This window comes from Sminthopsis crassicaudata, chromosome 1, assembly GCF_048593235.1.
Source record: "Sminthopsis crassicaudata isolate SCR6 chromosome 1, ASM4859323v1, whole genome shotgun sequence".
NCBI classification, from domain to species: Eukaryota; Metazoa; Chordata; class Mammalia; order Dasyuromorphia; family Dasyuridae; genus Sminthopsis; species Sminthopsis crassicaudata.
In genome coordinates this window covers 25,349,007-25,362,765 of record NC_133617.1, presented here as the reverse complement: position 1 = coordinate 25,362,765, position 13,759 = coordinate 25,349,007, and the positions used below count along the sequence as shown (strand labels likewise).

At 47.4% G+C, this 13,759-nt stretch overlaps 1 protein-coding gene across 3 annotated transcripts in view; it reads right to left on the bottom strand.

Moving 5' to 3' along the window:
* MED13L (mediator complex subunit 13L) overlaps positions 1-13,759 on the bottom strand; it is a 338,730-nt gene that overhangs the window by 21,439 nt on the left and 303,532 nt on the right. For 2 of the 3 annotated variants that reach the window (XM_074296914.1, XM_074296932.1), the window contains exons 15-21: positions 13,398-13,618; positions 12,809-13,014; positions 9,063-9,985; positions 6,196-6,375; positions 4,610-4,833; positions 1,362-1,554; positions 176-632 (exon numbers count right to left, since the gene is read on the bottom strand). In XM_074296914.1, the coding sequence (XP_074153015.1) occupies positions 176-632; positions 1,362-1,554; positions 4,610-4,833; positions 6,196-6,375; positions 9,063-9,985; positions 12,809-13,014; positions 13,398-13,618 (2,404 nt within the window). The remainder of the gene's footprint in view (positions 1-175; positions 633-1,361; positions 1,555-4,609; positions 4,834-6,195; positions 6,376-9,062; positions 9,986-12,808; positions 13,015-13,397; positions 13,619-13,759) is intronic. The other variant, XM_074296922.1, reaches the window with a different exon arrangement.

Below are 13,759 nucleotides of genomic sequence, written 5' to 3'. Positions count from 1 at the left end.
CTAAAGGGATCTCTTCTTTTGGGCTATGTCTTTAGCATCCCCAGACTAGGTTTTCAGGGAGAATCAGGAGAGAAGGTTTCACTTTCAGGGAAAACTGGATATTGGTGACCCACAAAGAAGGAGAAGAAAAGAGAAGAAGCGAAGAGCACTTGGAGGAATTCCAGAAATGCCCTACCTATCTTGTCCTTCTGGTGGGGGCTGCTGGGAGGAGTTCTGTCCAGGTTCTGCGTCCCCTCCGGAGCCCAGGCTCCCGGGCGCTCTGTCTGCCACGCTTGTCCCAGCGCTGGGCGTCTGGCCTGTGCAGCCACCACCACCAAAGCCTGAAGAGGAGGTCACACTGCCTGGAGTCACACCAGGCCCTGAGGAGGCTGAGGAGGCTGGTGGCCCTGAGGAACCAGCAGCCGCAGAAGTACTGCCTGAGCTGCCATTGGAGGTGCCGGCTGGCGGAGCTCCGGGTCCCGAAGCACAACCTGGATTTGAAGCGGCTGGGCCCACGCTCCCAGGGGCGGCTGATGCCTGTGCTGCTGCTGCGGTGGCTGTGGTGGTGGCGGCGGCTGCCGCCGGGGGTGAGCTTGGGTACTTAGGTGGAATCAATAGGCTGCTGTCCAGCTGCAGAGTAGCTAAATAAGGTGCTGCAAAAGCATCAAGAGGAAGGTTAACTCAGCACCATAGCTCTTGAATCTCCATGCCAATTGCTGGAGGGCTTTCCTGTTATGGGTGTAGCTCAGACAGCTGAGCTCACACTCCTCAAACGGGAGTAGCAGGGGCCCCTGGGAGAAAGCTGCTTTTCAGTGCAACAAAAGGCTTGTTCCATGCTAACTCTGCATGCATCCCTCTAGAGCTTCATTGTTGGTAGTAAACAACAATAACAATAATGAGGTACTTACTTCACAGTAACCATACGCTGGCTACCTCACTACCTGCCATTCTTCAAAGTTTAAGATTGTTTGGGGGAGTATGAAATAAAGGGGAAGAGATGGAGAAAATGCCTCTGGCCCCTTGTGGCTCTGAGATCTGGGGGGTCTCTAAGTGAGGTTGCAGATGCTGAGGAAGCTGCAGAGAACCAAACACACAGGGTTGCTCTGCAAATACGTTTGCTCCTCATTAGCCACCATGCCCACAGAGCAATGCCATGAAAAGGGCTTCGCCACTTGAGGGCCCCCAACCTCTCTTTGTGTAGCTTTTTGAGCCACTGGGGAAACCTTGCCTCTGGAATGACAGGACCCTGCCCATCTTGTCCTACTACCCCTTGACTGCACAATGAGGACACCAAGTTCCAGAGGGGAGTCCACCCAGCTAAGAGGCGGCAAGCCAGAAGAGAACCCAAGATGCCAGAGCAGACACGAGACAGTCTCACTCACCGAGGTGGTGGCGGCAGACCTGTGCGTAAAGTCTGAGTCTGGAATGATTGTCGCTGTCCTCGCTGCTCCAGGGCTGGCTAAACCACTCACTCATGAGCTCGTCCGTCAGCTTTGGGGTCACTGTCTTCCCCACGCGCATGATTCCATCCCGAAGCCCTCTGCAGATGGGCTTGTGCTGCCCCAGCCTACACATCTAAAGCACAGAAGGGAAGAAGCAGTCAGTGGCTGGGTAAAGGTAGAGTGGCCCTAGCAGGGCCGCAGGCCAGCACCTTCTCTGCGCCCGTCCTCCCTCTGGGAGTCTAGCCCTCTGGGATGCTGGAAAAATAAATGTTTCTTTCCCCAAGATCATCCCATCAATTGGATCTGGGCTTGCTACTTGCCATGGTGCTATCAAAAAACATTAGCCAGACTCCGGCTTCCAGAGGGGGACAGGTACACCGCCATGCCACTGTCCAAAGAGTTTTGAAGTGTTTCCTGATACAATGCAATCGAAGCCACCTGTCTCACTGCTGAAAGTGGGGGTGGGGGGGCACAGCCTGGCCCTGAAAGGAGCCCTCAGTTTCTCCAGCCCAACAAATACAAACTTTGAAAGAGGGAGAATGAATGTGTCTCCCAAGTAAGCAATTTAACTCAGCATTTGTCGGCAGAAAAGCTAATCAGGGCCCATGTCTGTTTCAGGAATTATGATGAAGGTGGGCTGCCAAATGCCCCTGCACCTGTCCCAGCCCTCGCCCCTGGGGCCCACAGAACAGTCTCATGTAGAAAGCGAACCTGAAATTACTGAACAAGGTTCTCTCGTTCTTTATGGTCCTTCTCCTCAGAGACAGGATTTGTTAACAAAATGCCTGTGCTTGGTTCTCAGAACTGCGCTGAGCCATTGTCTCTGTCTGCCATTTATTGGGCAGGGGGGCCCAGACCCAGTGGGATCACCTGTGGCCCTCCCTTGGCTGCCGTTTCCTCACGTTAGCTCGGCCTCCAGAAGGGCAGTCACACTCCGGCTTCCCACACCTGCCTGATTGTTCTTCCTCAGTCTCCTTTGCCGACACCAGCATTCCCCACGGCTCTATTCTACACCCGCTTCTCTCTGCTCTCTCTTTCAGAGGCCTCATTGACTGTCACGGTTTAATTAGATTCTACTGGCCAATGGCTGTCCAACCAATCCAGCCAGGCCCGGGAGAGCCCCAAGTCACCTGGAGCCCAACAAGCCTGGAGAGGAATTCCCTTCAAGCCCAAGCCCTCCCACTTCCAAACCCGAGTCAGAGCCCTGCCCACAATCCCCATTGCCCGGGCCCAAGCCTCACGGTTCTCCTCCCTTCCCCCCAACTGCTACTGCCTCTTTTACACCTCAGCCATGGTCACTTTCCTTAAGGGCAGAGCTGCCATGAAGTCCTTTTGCTCAGTAAATCACAATGGCTCTTCCTTGCTACTAGACTCCAATACAGAGTGCCCTGTATAGGCTGACTCCAGAGTGGCCACTGGCTGTCCTTCTGGCCTTGCTGCATGCTCTCCCCCTCTGATATTCTGGTCCTGTTTCTCACACATCATAATTATCTCCTATCTCTGCACCTGTGCACTGGCTGTGCCCCATACCAGGAATGCCATCCCTCCAGGCCCTCTACCTCACTTCCTCGGAGAGCCACCTTCTGTAGGAAGCCTTTCTTGATCCCCTATGTATAGTCCCTCCCAAACCACTGTAGGATGAACTTCTTTGTACCTGCATTTATTTTCCTTAGTTATATCCATATGTTCTTTTATATGTGATCTCTCTCCCAGGGCATAAGCTCCTAGAGAATGGTGACTATTTCATTCAGTGCATTTGTGTCTCCCATGTTTGGCACACGGAAGGCATCTAATAAAAGTTTAATTGATCCATTTCAAATAAATCTCTTAATAAAAACACAGCATTGTAAAGTGCCTGTTATAGATTCATGTTTATCCTCAAGAACTGGATCTCCTTCATCAAAGATCGACCTATCTTCAAGGGCTTTCAGGGCCTGCTATTCCCTGGTGTGACTATCCCCTCCAGCAACGAAGATTGCATTTCTTCCACAGGACTCTCAGGAACCAGCTGTGCCCAGTGGTTAGAAGGTAAAGAACTCTAGACTTAAAGCCTTTTCCATTCTGATAATAAAAATAGCTAACATTCACGTGGCACTACTACGTGCCAAGCATTGTGCTGAGTGCTTTACAAATAATATCTCATCCTCACAACAATTCGGAGAGGTAGATGATGCTTTTTTTTCTTTTTTTTTTAAACCTTGTTTTACAGTTGAAGAAACTGAGGTAGAGGGCTCAGGGTCACAGCTATTAAGTATGTGAGGCTGAATTTGAAGTTGGGTCTTCCTGGCTCTAACTCCAATGCATACACAACAATCCCTCCGTCATCCAACCCAACACGTAGGATCTATTTCCCTGACATGGCCTTGGAGAACCAGGGTCACATCTCTGTCCTGGGAGGCAGACATCAAGAAACACAAGAGTGAAGAAGTCCTCTTTCGGGAAGAGAAAATGAGAAGCAATTAGCTGCCCTGAGTATCTGCTCATTTTTTTCTCTCATTTAAAAAAAAAAAAATACATACATAAAAATACATAAACATATGTAGGAAAATGCTTTTTTTTTTTAAACTCATTTTCTTTTCTAAAAAGCAGCAGCTTTTTATCTGCTAAAACGATATCATCAAGATGTGTATAATATCAAATTAAAAATGTAAGAAAATGATCTGTTGGTCATTCAATATTCTTTTCAGATTGGGAACATTTCCAGGCCAATGTTTCTCTTTGCTCCGGCTCTGCCACTGACCTGATGCTTTTTGGAAGCTAAAGATTGCCATGAGATTTCTTTAGGAGGATGGGGGCTGGGGAATTAGATAAGTCAGTATTTTTTTCTCTTGACATACTTGCTTTCCAAAGTGCCGGTTGCTCATCCTACCCTCCCCACAGCGAGTAAGAATTTAACTCTAGAAATAGGAAAGAATGGACGTTTCATTTATTTTACTGCTACCACCAAAGGAAGCTTTAAGCTGGTAAAAAAATTATTGGCAAGGCTGATTTAGAAAGGGCTTTCTCGGACTAATGAAATATAATGTCTGCAGCCTTTGTCTTCTTCCCATGACGATTTCCAGAATTTTTCTGTGGCCTCCTCTCATAAAAACCAATCAATTCTGTTTAGCAACTACTAGAAAGACAATTGGGGAATGCGCACAGGAATTCCTGGTACGAAGCCCATTCTCAAAATCCCTTTTCCTTACCTCATACACAGCACTCAAGTCCCTGAAGAAAGTTTTGGCTCCTTCGAGCAAGGCCTCATTTTCTGGACACACCACAATGTAAGCGACATCCCGGTGGCCCCCATAGGGGTCTAACGTCAGCCTCTCCCAGAATGGCAAGGCGAACGGTGAGATGGTGAGGAAGTCCTTGTCGTAGCCCACCAGCAGCGTGGGGATGGGCAAGGGCTCCGGGGACTCTTCTGAGCCTGAGGAGGAAGGGCAGCAGGTCAGAAAGGCCCGGCACAGCCACGCACCTGAAGCTGCAAAAGTATCGCCAAGGCTGGCGCGAGAAAATGTTGCTACGTGGCCCAGCTTCCTCCTATTTCAGTTCTTGTCAAATGATTTAATGGAATGTCTCCTCTGAGGGCCCAGCTTGGAAGGAAGGCCGAAAGGAAATGAGCATTTATTAAGCACCTACTGTGTGCCAGGCACTGTGCTAAGTGGGTTACAAATATTCTCTTATTTGATGCTCACAATATTCCTGAGGAGGAGGAACTATTATCATTACATCCACTTTTTCAGATGAAGAGACTGAAGCCAACTGGGATCTGCCCAGGTTTCACAGCTAAAAAGTGTCCGGGGTGCATTGGAAGCACTCTACCCACCATCCCTCCTTGTAGCCTAAGTTAAATAGAGTGGATGGACAGAGGCCTGAAGATCTGAGGGACTGAGCCGGCCACAAACTTTCTGGGGCTCAGTCTTCTTCCCTGTAAACTAGAAGCTGGGCTGATGGCTGGTTTCCAAATCTAAGTGTAGGCACTCTGAGAGGTGCACACATGAATTAGAGCTTCTTCCCCTATTTTCCTATATAAAGAGAACAAAGGAAGGAAGGTAGATAGTTTACATATAGATTCATGTGGAATCTATGTCACCTGCATGTCAGGAGGACAGTGGAACCTTCCTTCCCTTATTAGCTCCTAGCACACAGCTGGGCCACCACATGCCTGATTAAGGTTTTTTTTTTTTTTTTTTTTTTAAATGAAGCCCATCCAATCATACTGCTTTCATCCTTTTTTTGTCCCATTAAGTACTTCCTCTTTCAGCCTGCACCTTCTCTGACATACAGGTAGAGTAATCACAGCAATCCCCACCCATTTGCACAGACACACAGACATGCCCTCCAGGCCTCAAGGGTCTCATCCTGACAATGAAAGCAGGGAGCCCAGATGGACGAGGGAGGCAGAGGGCTCCCCAGCATTTCCATCGCACTGTAAGGAGGCCAGTTCATCTGATGCTCCCAAGAGCCTCAGGAGGCCCAAGCTTCCATCATCCCCATGTTTAAGTGACTTGTCCAGGGTCACAGCAGCGGCAAGGGCCTAAGGCCCAACCTCCAGATTCCACCCCTGATTGTCCCTCCTCAACCAGAAGAACTAAGAAGCTGGATCCGTGTTCTTCCGACCACTTACCGAAAAACCCAAAGCCTCAACCCGAATGTGAGACTGATCTCACAGGAAATAATGGGTCATTATCAACCTATTTGGAAAAGGGGAAGAGCCTCTGACTGGTCCGAGACTGAAATGGCTTCTAAGCTGGCAGCAGAAAGGGGCTCAGAGAGGGGAGAAGCATACCGTAGGTGCCACGTCCGGCCATCTTGTGGAACTGCTGCCAGGTCAGGGGTCCCTGCACGTGCTGGATGTTCTCCCAGGTCCGGCCTGTCCTCTTTTTCTGAATAGCATCCTGGAGAAAGGGCTGCAGGGAGAGCAGCATGCGCACCACATCCTGGGAGGAGAGCATGCTGATGTCCAGCACTAGAGAGTGGGGAAGAAGGGAAGCCGAGTCAGCAAGCGGGGCTCAAGGCTGGCCACTCCCTGCCTTTGCCTCAGGTCGGGCCTCATATACAGCAAGGGACACAAGGCCTCCTGCTTGTCACAGCTGCTGCCATTTCCTAAGGCCTTCCTTCTTGAGACATATTGCGAGCATCTGGAGGAACAGCTGAGGTCCACTAAGGACACAGCCACTGATCTGGAAAAGCCCGGGGCAAGATGGGTGGGAAATGGGGAGACGGCAACCTGGACTGCCCTTTATATCAGCACTCTCCTGCTTCTGGCTCCTACCACCAATTTTACATGAGCAGACAGAATGTTAAAAACACTGACTACGCATTCATACACTGTCTGGAAAATACCGCCAATTCCTACTCCACAAGAAAACCTGGGAATTCCTACCCCCGTCTCAGTTAGTGAAAAGCATGGCTTTGGGACACAGAGGAAATGAGTCGCTCTCAGCAGAAACCGAAGTTTAGCATGCATCTTAGAACTTGGCAATTCAACATTCCTCTGACTTTATGACTTCTGCAGGTTCGTTTAGGTCAAGCGCTTTAAAACATTTCCCCATTTTCACATCACAGAGCCACAGACCGCGTACCCAGAATGCGCCATTTCCAGAAGCTAGGCAAAGACGCTACATTTCTCCTATACTTTTGTTGTTAGTGAAAATGCAAAGCAAATGGCCTTAGGAAGAATGCTGTAAGTCACCAGTCAGCAACTTTAAGAGATCTACTTTTTCCCCATTTTACCAAGCAAATAGCTTCCATTCCCACTAAAAGTCTTTTCTGTAAAATTTGATTACACATTCACAGTGTAGGGCACACTTTGGAACCCTGGGTGAAAGCTGTGGCGTAGAGAGCCCCATCTTGTTCCAGAAAAATCACAATTAACTTTTTTTTTCCCCCAAATTTTCCCCATTTCCACATGAAAAATGGGCCTACCAAATTCTGTAATAGCTAATTACATTAAAAATATAAATATTTTGACAATATAAAACAACTTTTAGTTTGTAGCTTTCAAATTTAAAGAGAAAAATTCTTAAAACATTTTTACTAAGCACCAAATACTTAAAGATAATTCTTTAAGACAATTATTAATTCTTAATTAATTCTTAAAGATAAAGTCTTTAAGGGGTGTATGAAGGGAACAGCAAACAAATACGGAAGCAAAAAATTGCACAGGACTGAAAACGGACTGGAAGTGAGAGGTGAATGCCAGAATTCCACGTCTGGCAGTAAGGAGTTCCCACTATAACCATTTATCCAAGAGGCATGAAAGGAGGAAAAACACGCTTCTTCCCTGTGTGGCACCTAATTGACCCTTAGGATGATCCCAAGGAGGCTGGAGGAGGGAGAGACAAGAGAAGAGAAGAAACAGAGCTCTGCTTAGCTCATCAATCTGTATTACACTGATTTAAACTTGTTAGCCATGAAAGGTCGTCAGTAGCAAAGCCCTGAATACACAAAGGATTTTCTAGTAGAGAAAGAAGATCAAAGAAGGGTGGAGATTGCTCTAGGTGGCAAATGGCAAGAGAACAGCTGTTTGGTCTTTAGGAAGAACCACATAGTTTTTTATTCTGCTTTTTGCCCTAAGGGGGGGAAAAAATCTTTCCTCTCAAAAAGGCAGAACAAAATGGCTAATAGAGAAAAAAGCTCAAGAATGATTCATTAAGAGCTTGAGTCCCTGTTTGCCTGTCCTGGAGGAGTTCAAGTCAATAGGTGCTGGAGGGCACAGAAGAAGCTGGCATGTCTGGGCTGACTGCTGGGTCGCTGCCAGTGAGTCCCATGGATCAGGGAGGAGGCAAGAGGCCCTGGGCCTGAGCAGGAGCAGTACTGTCCTGATTTGGAAGGGAAGATTTCAAGGAAATACGGGTCTAGCTGCCTGAATTTGAGTACTTATGATTAAAGAGTTGGTTAGTGAACACGAAGAAAAGGAAGCTCTAATTGCAAAGGGCCACCCTGGCTTCATCAAGAATGGGTCATGTCACTTCCTAGCTCAATGGCCTCAACAACAACAACAAAAACAAACAAACAAACAAACAAACAAACAAACAACAACAACAACAAAAAGAATGTGTCTTGTCTCAGGCCATTTTCATTGACTTGTAATGAAGAGAGCATCTGCACCCAGAGAGGACTGTGGGAACTAAGTGTGGATCACAACATAGTATTTTTCCTTTCTGATATGATTTTTCTTGTGCAACATTTACCCAAAGTGGAGGCGAGAAGGCTGCTGGTAAGGGGAGGGGATTAAAGTGATAGCTTGAAATAAGTATCATACAAGAGGCAGCCAATTTATTCCAAAAGGTGGAAGGCTCTGGACTGCACAAACTTGCTTTGGCAGAAGGAGTTGCCTCACCTGAGAGCTCTGTCTTCCAATGAAATCACTGGGCTGCCCTCTATCCCCTATTCAATACAAAGGACAGATTAAAAAGAGGAGGCAAGAGATAAGGAGGCCCGTCAGGAAATGCCTAAGCATGGAATCATTTCATTTTGAGTTCTAAGCTTGATTCGATTTACTTTTTTTTAAACTGGACTCGGTTTTAGTAGCACTTTTGGCTGCAGTGACAAGGTACTGACCCCAGGTAGTGACCAGGAAGTCCCTGAGAGGCGCCTTCACCCAGGGAGGCTCTAAACGGCACCATTAGGGCTTCCGACCCTCAGACCTACCATTGCTGTGTGGCCAAGAGTGGACGGTGGCACTCCGGACGAGGGCCTCGTCCACTCTCCCGCCAGTAGGGTTGTCGACGTACTGCCGCCCCTGTTCCAGCGCATTGACGCACTCCGTCCACGAGTCGTTGTGGTCTGCTTGCACCCTGTCGTAACTCCAGTGTGTCCCGGGGACCGTGTGGCGGTGACTGGGGGAGACACAGCCCAGGCAGCTGAGGGCTGTGAAGGGCTGCGTGTGTTGGTTCTGGAGGAGGAGGAGGAGGCTGACAGGGGGCTCCTGGGGCTTCCTGGCCCCCTCCATCTGAGGGAGGAAGGCAGTCTGACACATCATCAGCCGCCGCTCGGCCGCCTGGGCGAGGTCCGAGTTCTTCCCAAAAATGTCCACTTCATCCTCAATGAAAAGCCCAGAATTGTAGCCCAGCTTGCGGTTCATGATGGCGCTGAAGCCGCAGGTGCAGCGGTACTGGTCCTCGTTGGAAGAGTCAGGGATGTAGAGCCCAACGTCGGCCCCCTTGATGTTCATGTTGCAGGCACATATGCAGCAGCTGTCAAAGTTCCGGTCTTTGAAGACGTTCAGCACTGAGTCGGAGAGAATGAGGGTGACATAGAGACTGTGGGCCTCGGGCACGGGCTGCGCAGTGGCAGGCTCCACGGAGCTGAGCGGCCTCGTGGTGGATGGCGTGGAGGCCGGGGACCCCTGCTCGGTGCCATCATACTTCACAGAGCCCTGGCCGCTGGCTGTGCCGCCGCCCCGGGGGGTCCTCGGGGTCCTCGGGGTCCGAGGCGTCGGCACGGAGAAGCGGGGCGTGGCCGGGGAAGGCAGCACGCCGGCCCCGCTGTTGCTGGCTGGCGCCGCGCTGTTCAGTGTCACTGGCGTATTCAGGTAGTCCTGATCCGCGAGGCTGCCGACACTAGGCACGTTACTGCGGCACAGAGAACAGAGAAAATTAGATGCTCGCCCGGGAAAAGGCCCCTGGCCGCCCCCACCTCTCTCCAGTACTTCCCACTGGAGCTCGACCCTGGCTCCCGATTTCTGTTTGTAGAAACAGGAGTGGGAGAGGGGTTGACAGACACTAGCAGATTATTTAGGATTCTCTTTACAACAGCGATCACAACTGACACCTACAGATCACACTAAATTTATTTTGGTAGAAAATGTTTATAATACCACCCTTCAAATAATACATATCCAAGAGCAGCACAGACGAGCGACAGTATTACATCTACGTGTGGTGTGCTCAGACACAAACTTAGCTCACAAGGCAGCAGCCAGGTGGTGTAGTAGGTAAGGAAGCTGCAATGGGACAGCTCCGAGTTCAAATCCAGCCTCAAACACTTACTAGCTGTTGAGCCCTAGCTAAGTCACTTAATCTCAGTTTCCTCATTTAAAAACAAACCAACCAAAAACCAAAAACACAATGAGGATAATAATACCTTGGGGTTGTTGTGAGGATCGCATGAGAAGACATTTGCAAGGCCCACTGCAGATTCTAAAGTGCTACAGAAACCCCACTCGTCACTATCACCATTCTGGCTCTTACCAACCTAGCCAGCCACTTCTAACCCAGGGATGAGGTTTTTCTGAATTCCCAGCATGACATGTGGACTCAAAAGATCTGGATCGGAGTCCTGGCCAAGACCACTCCTAATTCCTGGACTAGGGATGATGGGGTTGGGCTGGCCAGCCCTTCTGGCCCTCCATCTAGGATCCCAACCTCCCATTTCTCACAACCTGGAGCTCAGTCCCTTTATCTATAAAAGAGGGTGCTGAACCCCAAGATTCTGAGGACGCTTACATCTGCAGAGCTATACCAACGATAAGCTGGATATTTTCAGACACTGCAAAGCACGGGGAACTGAGAGCTATCAAAGAAGGCAGAAGTCAGCTATGTAGAAGTCCTCGAGTTACAGACGAGGAACCCTGGTGCTCTGAAAGGTTAAGTGGCTGGCCTGGAGGTCACCGGAGTACTAAGCAGAAGGCGGGATCCAAACCTCTGGTTCTCCAACTCTAAACCCAATGCTTTTTTCCCATGAGACATCTCATAGTGTCCACCCTAAATACAATGTGTGGATGTATATACACGCCCCCCCATATACAGAGATGAATCATACACATTTTCCTATATAAACAGCTCTTTTTAATGCTAGTCAATTATAGGAAAACAAAGCCTAATGTCAAAATGTCAGTGTATGCCAGATAGCCCCTTGGCAAGTTCTCGACCAATTTTATTGAACTAGTCTGTCTCTGAGAACAAAGAACTCATTCTTTGTTCTGAGAAGTTCTCTGATTCTCAAGCTGCCTTTTTGTGAGCTCTGATATTGTACTCAAATGAATACCCTTACAAAGCTCTGTGCGTTCACTTAGCCCTCTTCAAGAAGCAGCTCTTAAAAATCATTTCCTTGTGTTTAAACTAGCTCTGCCCAGATTTTCAGGAAGAGTTATGTAGATATGTACGTAGGGTGGCTTGGCCGAGACACCGGGACCATCTCTGCCTACTGAGAGGAGGTGACCTGGAAGTCATTATTAGTAATCATTATTTATTTAATAAGCATCCCTTTGACTAGATTAATTTCAAACTCAAGAGTTTCTTTTTCAATGACAATAGGAAATTGATAAGCAATTCAGATAAGGAAAAAATAAATTATTTCCATGGTAATGCTTATATAGTTTTTCCGTCACCAATTCATTCTTTGGAGGACCAAGAAATTTTGAAAGCTGTAATCCTCACTAAATTGTCTCCCAGTGACATACAATCCTCACAGTTAACCCCGCACGAGGAAAGGATTCTATCAGTGGGGTTATTTCCTTGTTAAACAGGATGCTTGCACAGCAGGAGAACAAGAAGACTCAGGCCGTCACATATGACCTGATCTTGTAGGCCACGGCACATGGAAACACAGGCTGAAACCACTTTAACTTTGATTAGAATCATGAATGGCATGGCTGTAATCTGACTGAAATCACAGGTAGCAGTCTTTTCGGTCATTTCACTCATAACCTTGATAAGCTGATTAGATCGAGGAAAAATTATTATATTATTCTAACAGAAACTTAGCAGTATTATATAATGCTTACACCTGTGACTTCAACAGTAGATGTGTCATTGTGACCATTTTACAGATGAGAAAACTGAGTGTCGGAGAGAGGAATTGGTTTGCTTAATCTGAGAAGTAGGATTTTAGATCAAACATTCCTCTCCCAAGTCTAGCTCTTTCTCCAACTACACCATTCATTTAACAAATGCCAACCACAGTTTTCTTTAGCTGGATATATTGCATCCCAAGTATTCTAAAAACCTGTCCTTCTCCCCACAAATACCGGACCATCTACCTCTTAGTTTCTTAGGGCTTATTCGTGACTTGATAATGATGGATCAGAAAACATCAAGATTTCATCGCAAAGTTCCTTCAAGAAAATGTTTGTGAATTCACCTCTGCAAATAAAATGAGGAGCTTATAATAGTAGTTATTTTGCCCAGTGTTATCAAAAACTCTGCTTAAAAGCAGATGCTATGGATTCATGGGGTAAACTCCAACAGACAACTCTGTGTGCAAATAAATAGCCTCAGTTTTTCTCTAATGCAAACATGAAATTCATATGCTTTCCACCAGGTAATGATGCACACAACAACAAGGGGAGCTAGTATGGGGGCTTCAAAAACGTGATTGGGTGCTGCTAGGAACACATTTTGTTAAGAAAAGCCTGCTGAGAGTTGGGTCTGTGCACCCCGGGCCCGAGCACATACTTGTAGCCATCCCGGACAAAAGCAGCTGCAGGCGGCAGAGGCAGCTGCTCGATTTTGGGAGGAGCTGCCCAGGAAGGCCTGAAGAGGCAGGCATCTGGCACCTTCAGAGGCAGCAGGCACTGGCTGGGCAGCATCTTCAGTGGAGCAAACAGGGAGGAACCCATAAAAGGCTGCAAGGTGGGAGCTTGATGCACATATGAAAAGTCCTGTGAAACCAACAAGACGGGAAGGATATATTAGGCCGATTCAAGAATCCAACATTTTAAAAGCAACAATCAAGCTTAGAAAACTGAGAATAACTGAATTCAACATTTCTCTTCAAATGAATGACCTGAAATAATTAATTACAAAAAACACAGATAAAGATTTGTATTTACATAAATTATTTCAAATAACACAGCAATGTCTAAAACAAACCAATTGAAAGGTGTTTTTTTTTTTTTTAAATGAATTCTATACAAAGATTTCACTCTCACATAGAAATATCTGTCTATCAAGTAATACATACGTTTCCCATTTCTAGAAAATCCTTAGAAAGTCTCATTGGAACTTGTCCTGCCAGGGGATGGAGAGGAAGCACAGACATTACCTTAATCTCCTCTGGTTTAGGACTTCCTAGTCCATCTTCCACTTCCATTTTGAACTCCGTGATTTGAGTGGAGGCCATGCTGATCATGGGGCTCTCCATCATGCCAAGTGCCGTCACAGTCTCAGAGCTGACACCATCTTTATAATTCATCACAGGAGAGAAAGCAGGATGCTGTTCCAAAGATGGAGGAGTGGGAAACATCCTTTGTAGATCTGCCACTGCTAAAAGGAAGAGGACAGATAAACATTCAAAAATCACCCTTCCTTTTTAGGGGCATTTTCATCATGGCTAATTGCTAACTGCTCTCTTTGGCATAGAACATTATGCTGTTAATTAGCTGGTGACATTACATACGACAAATA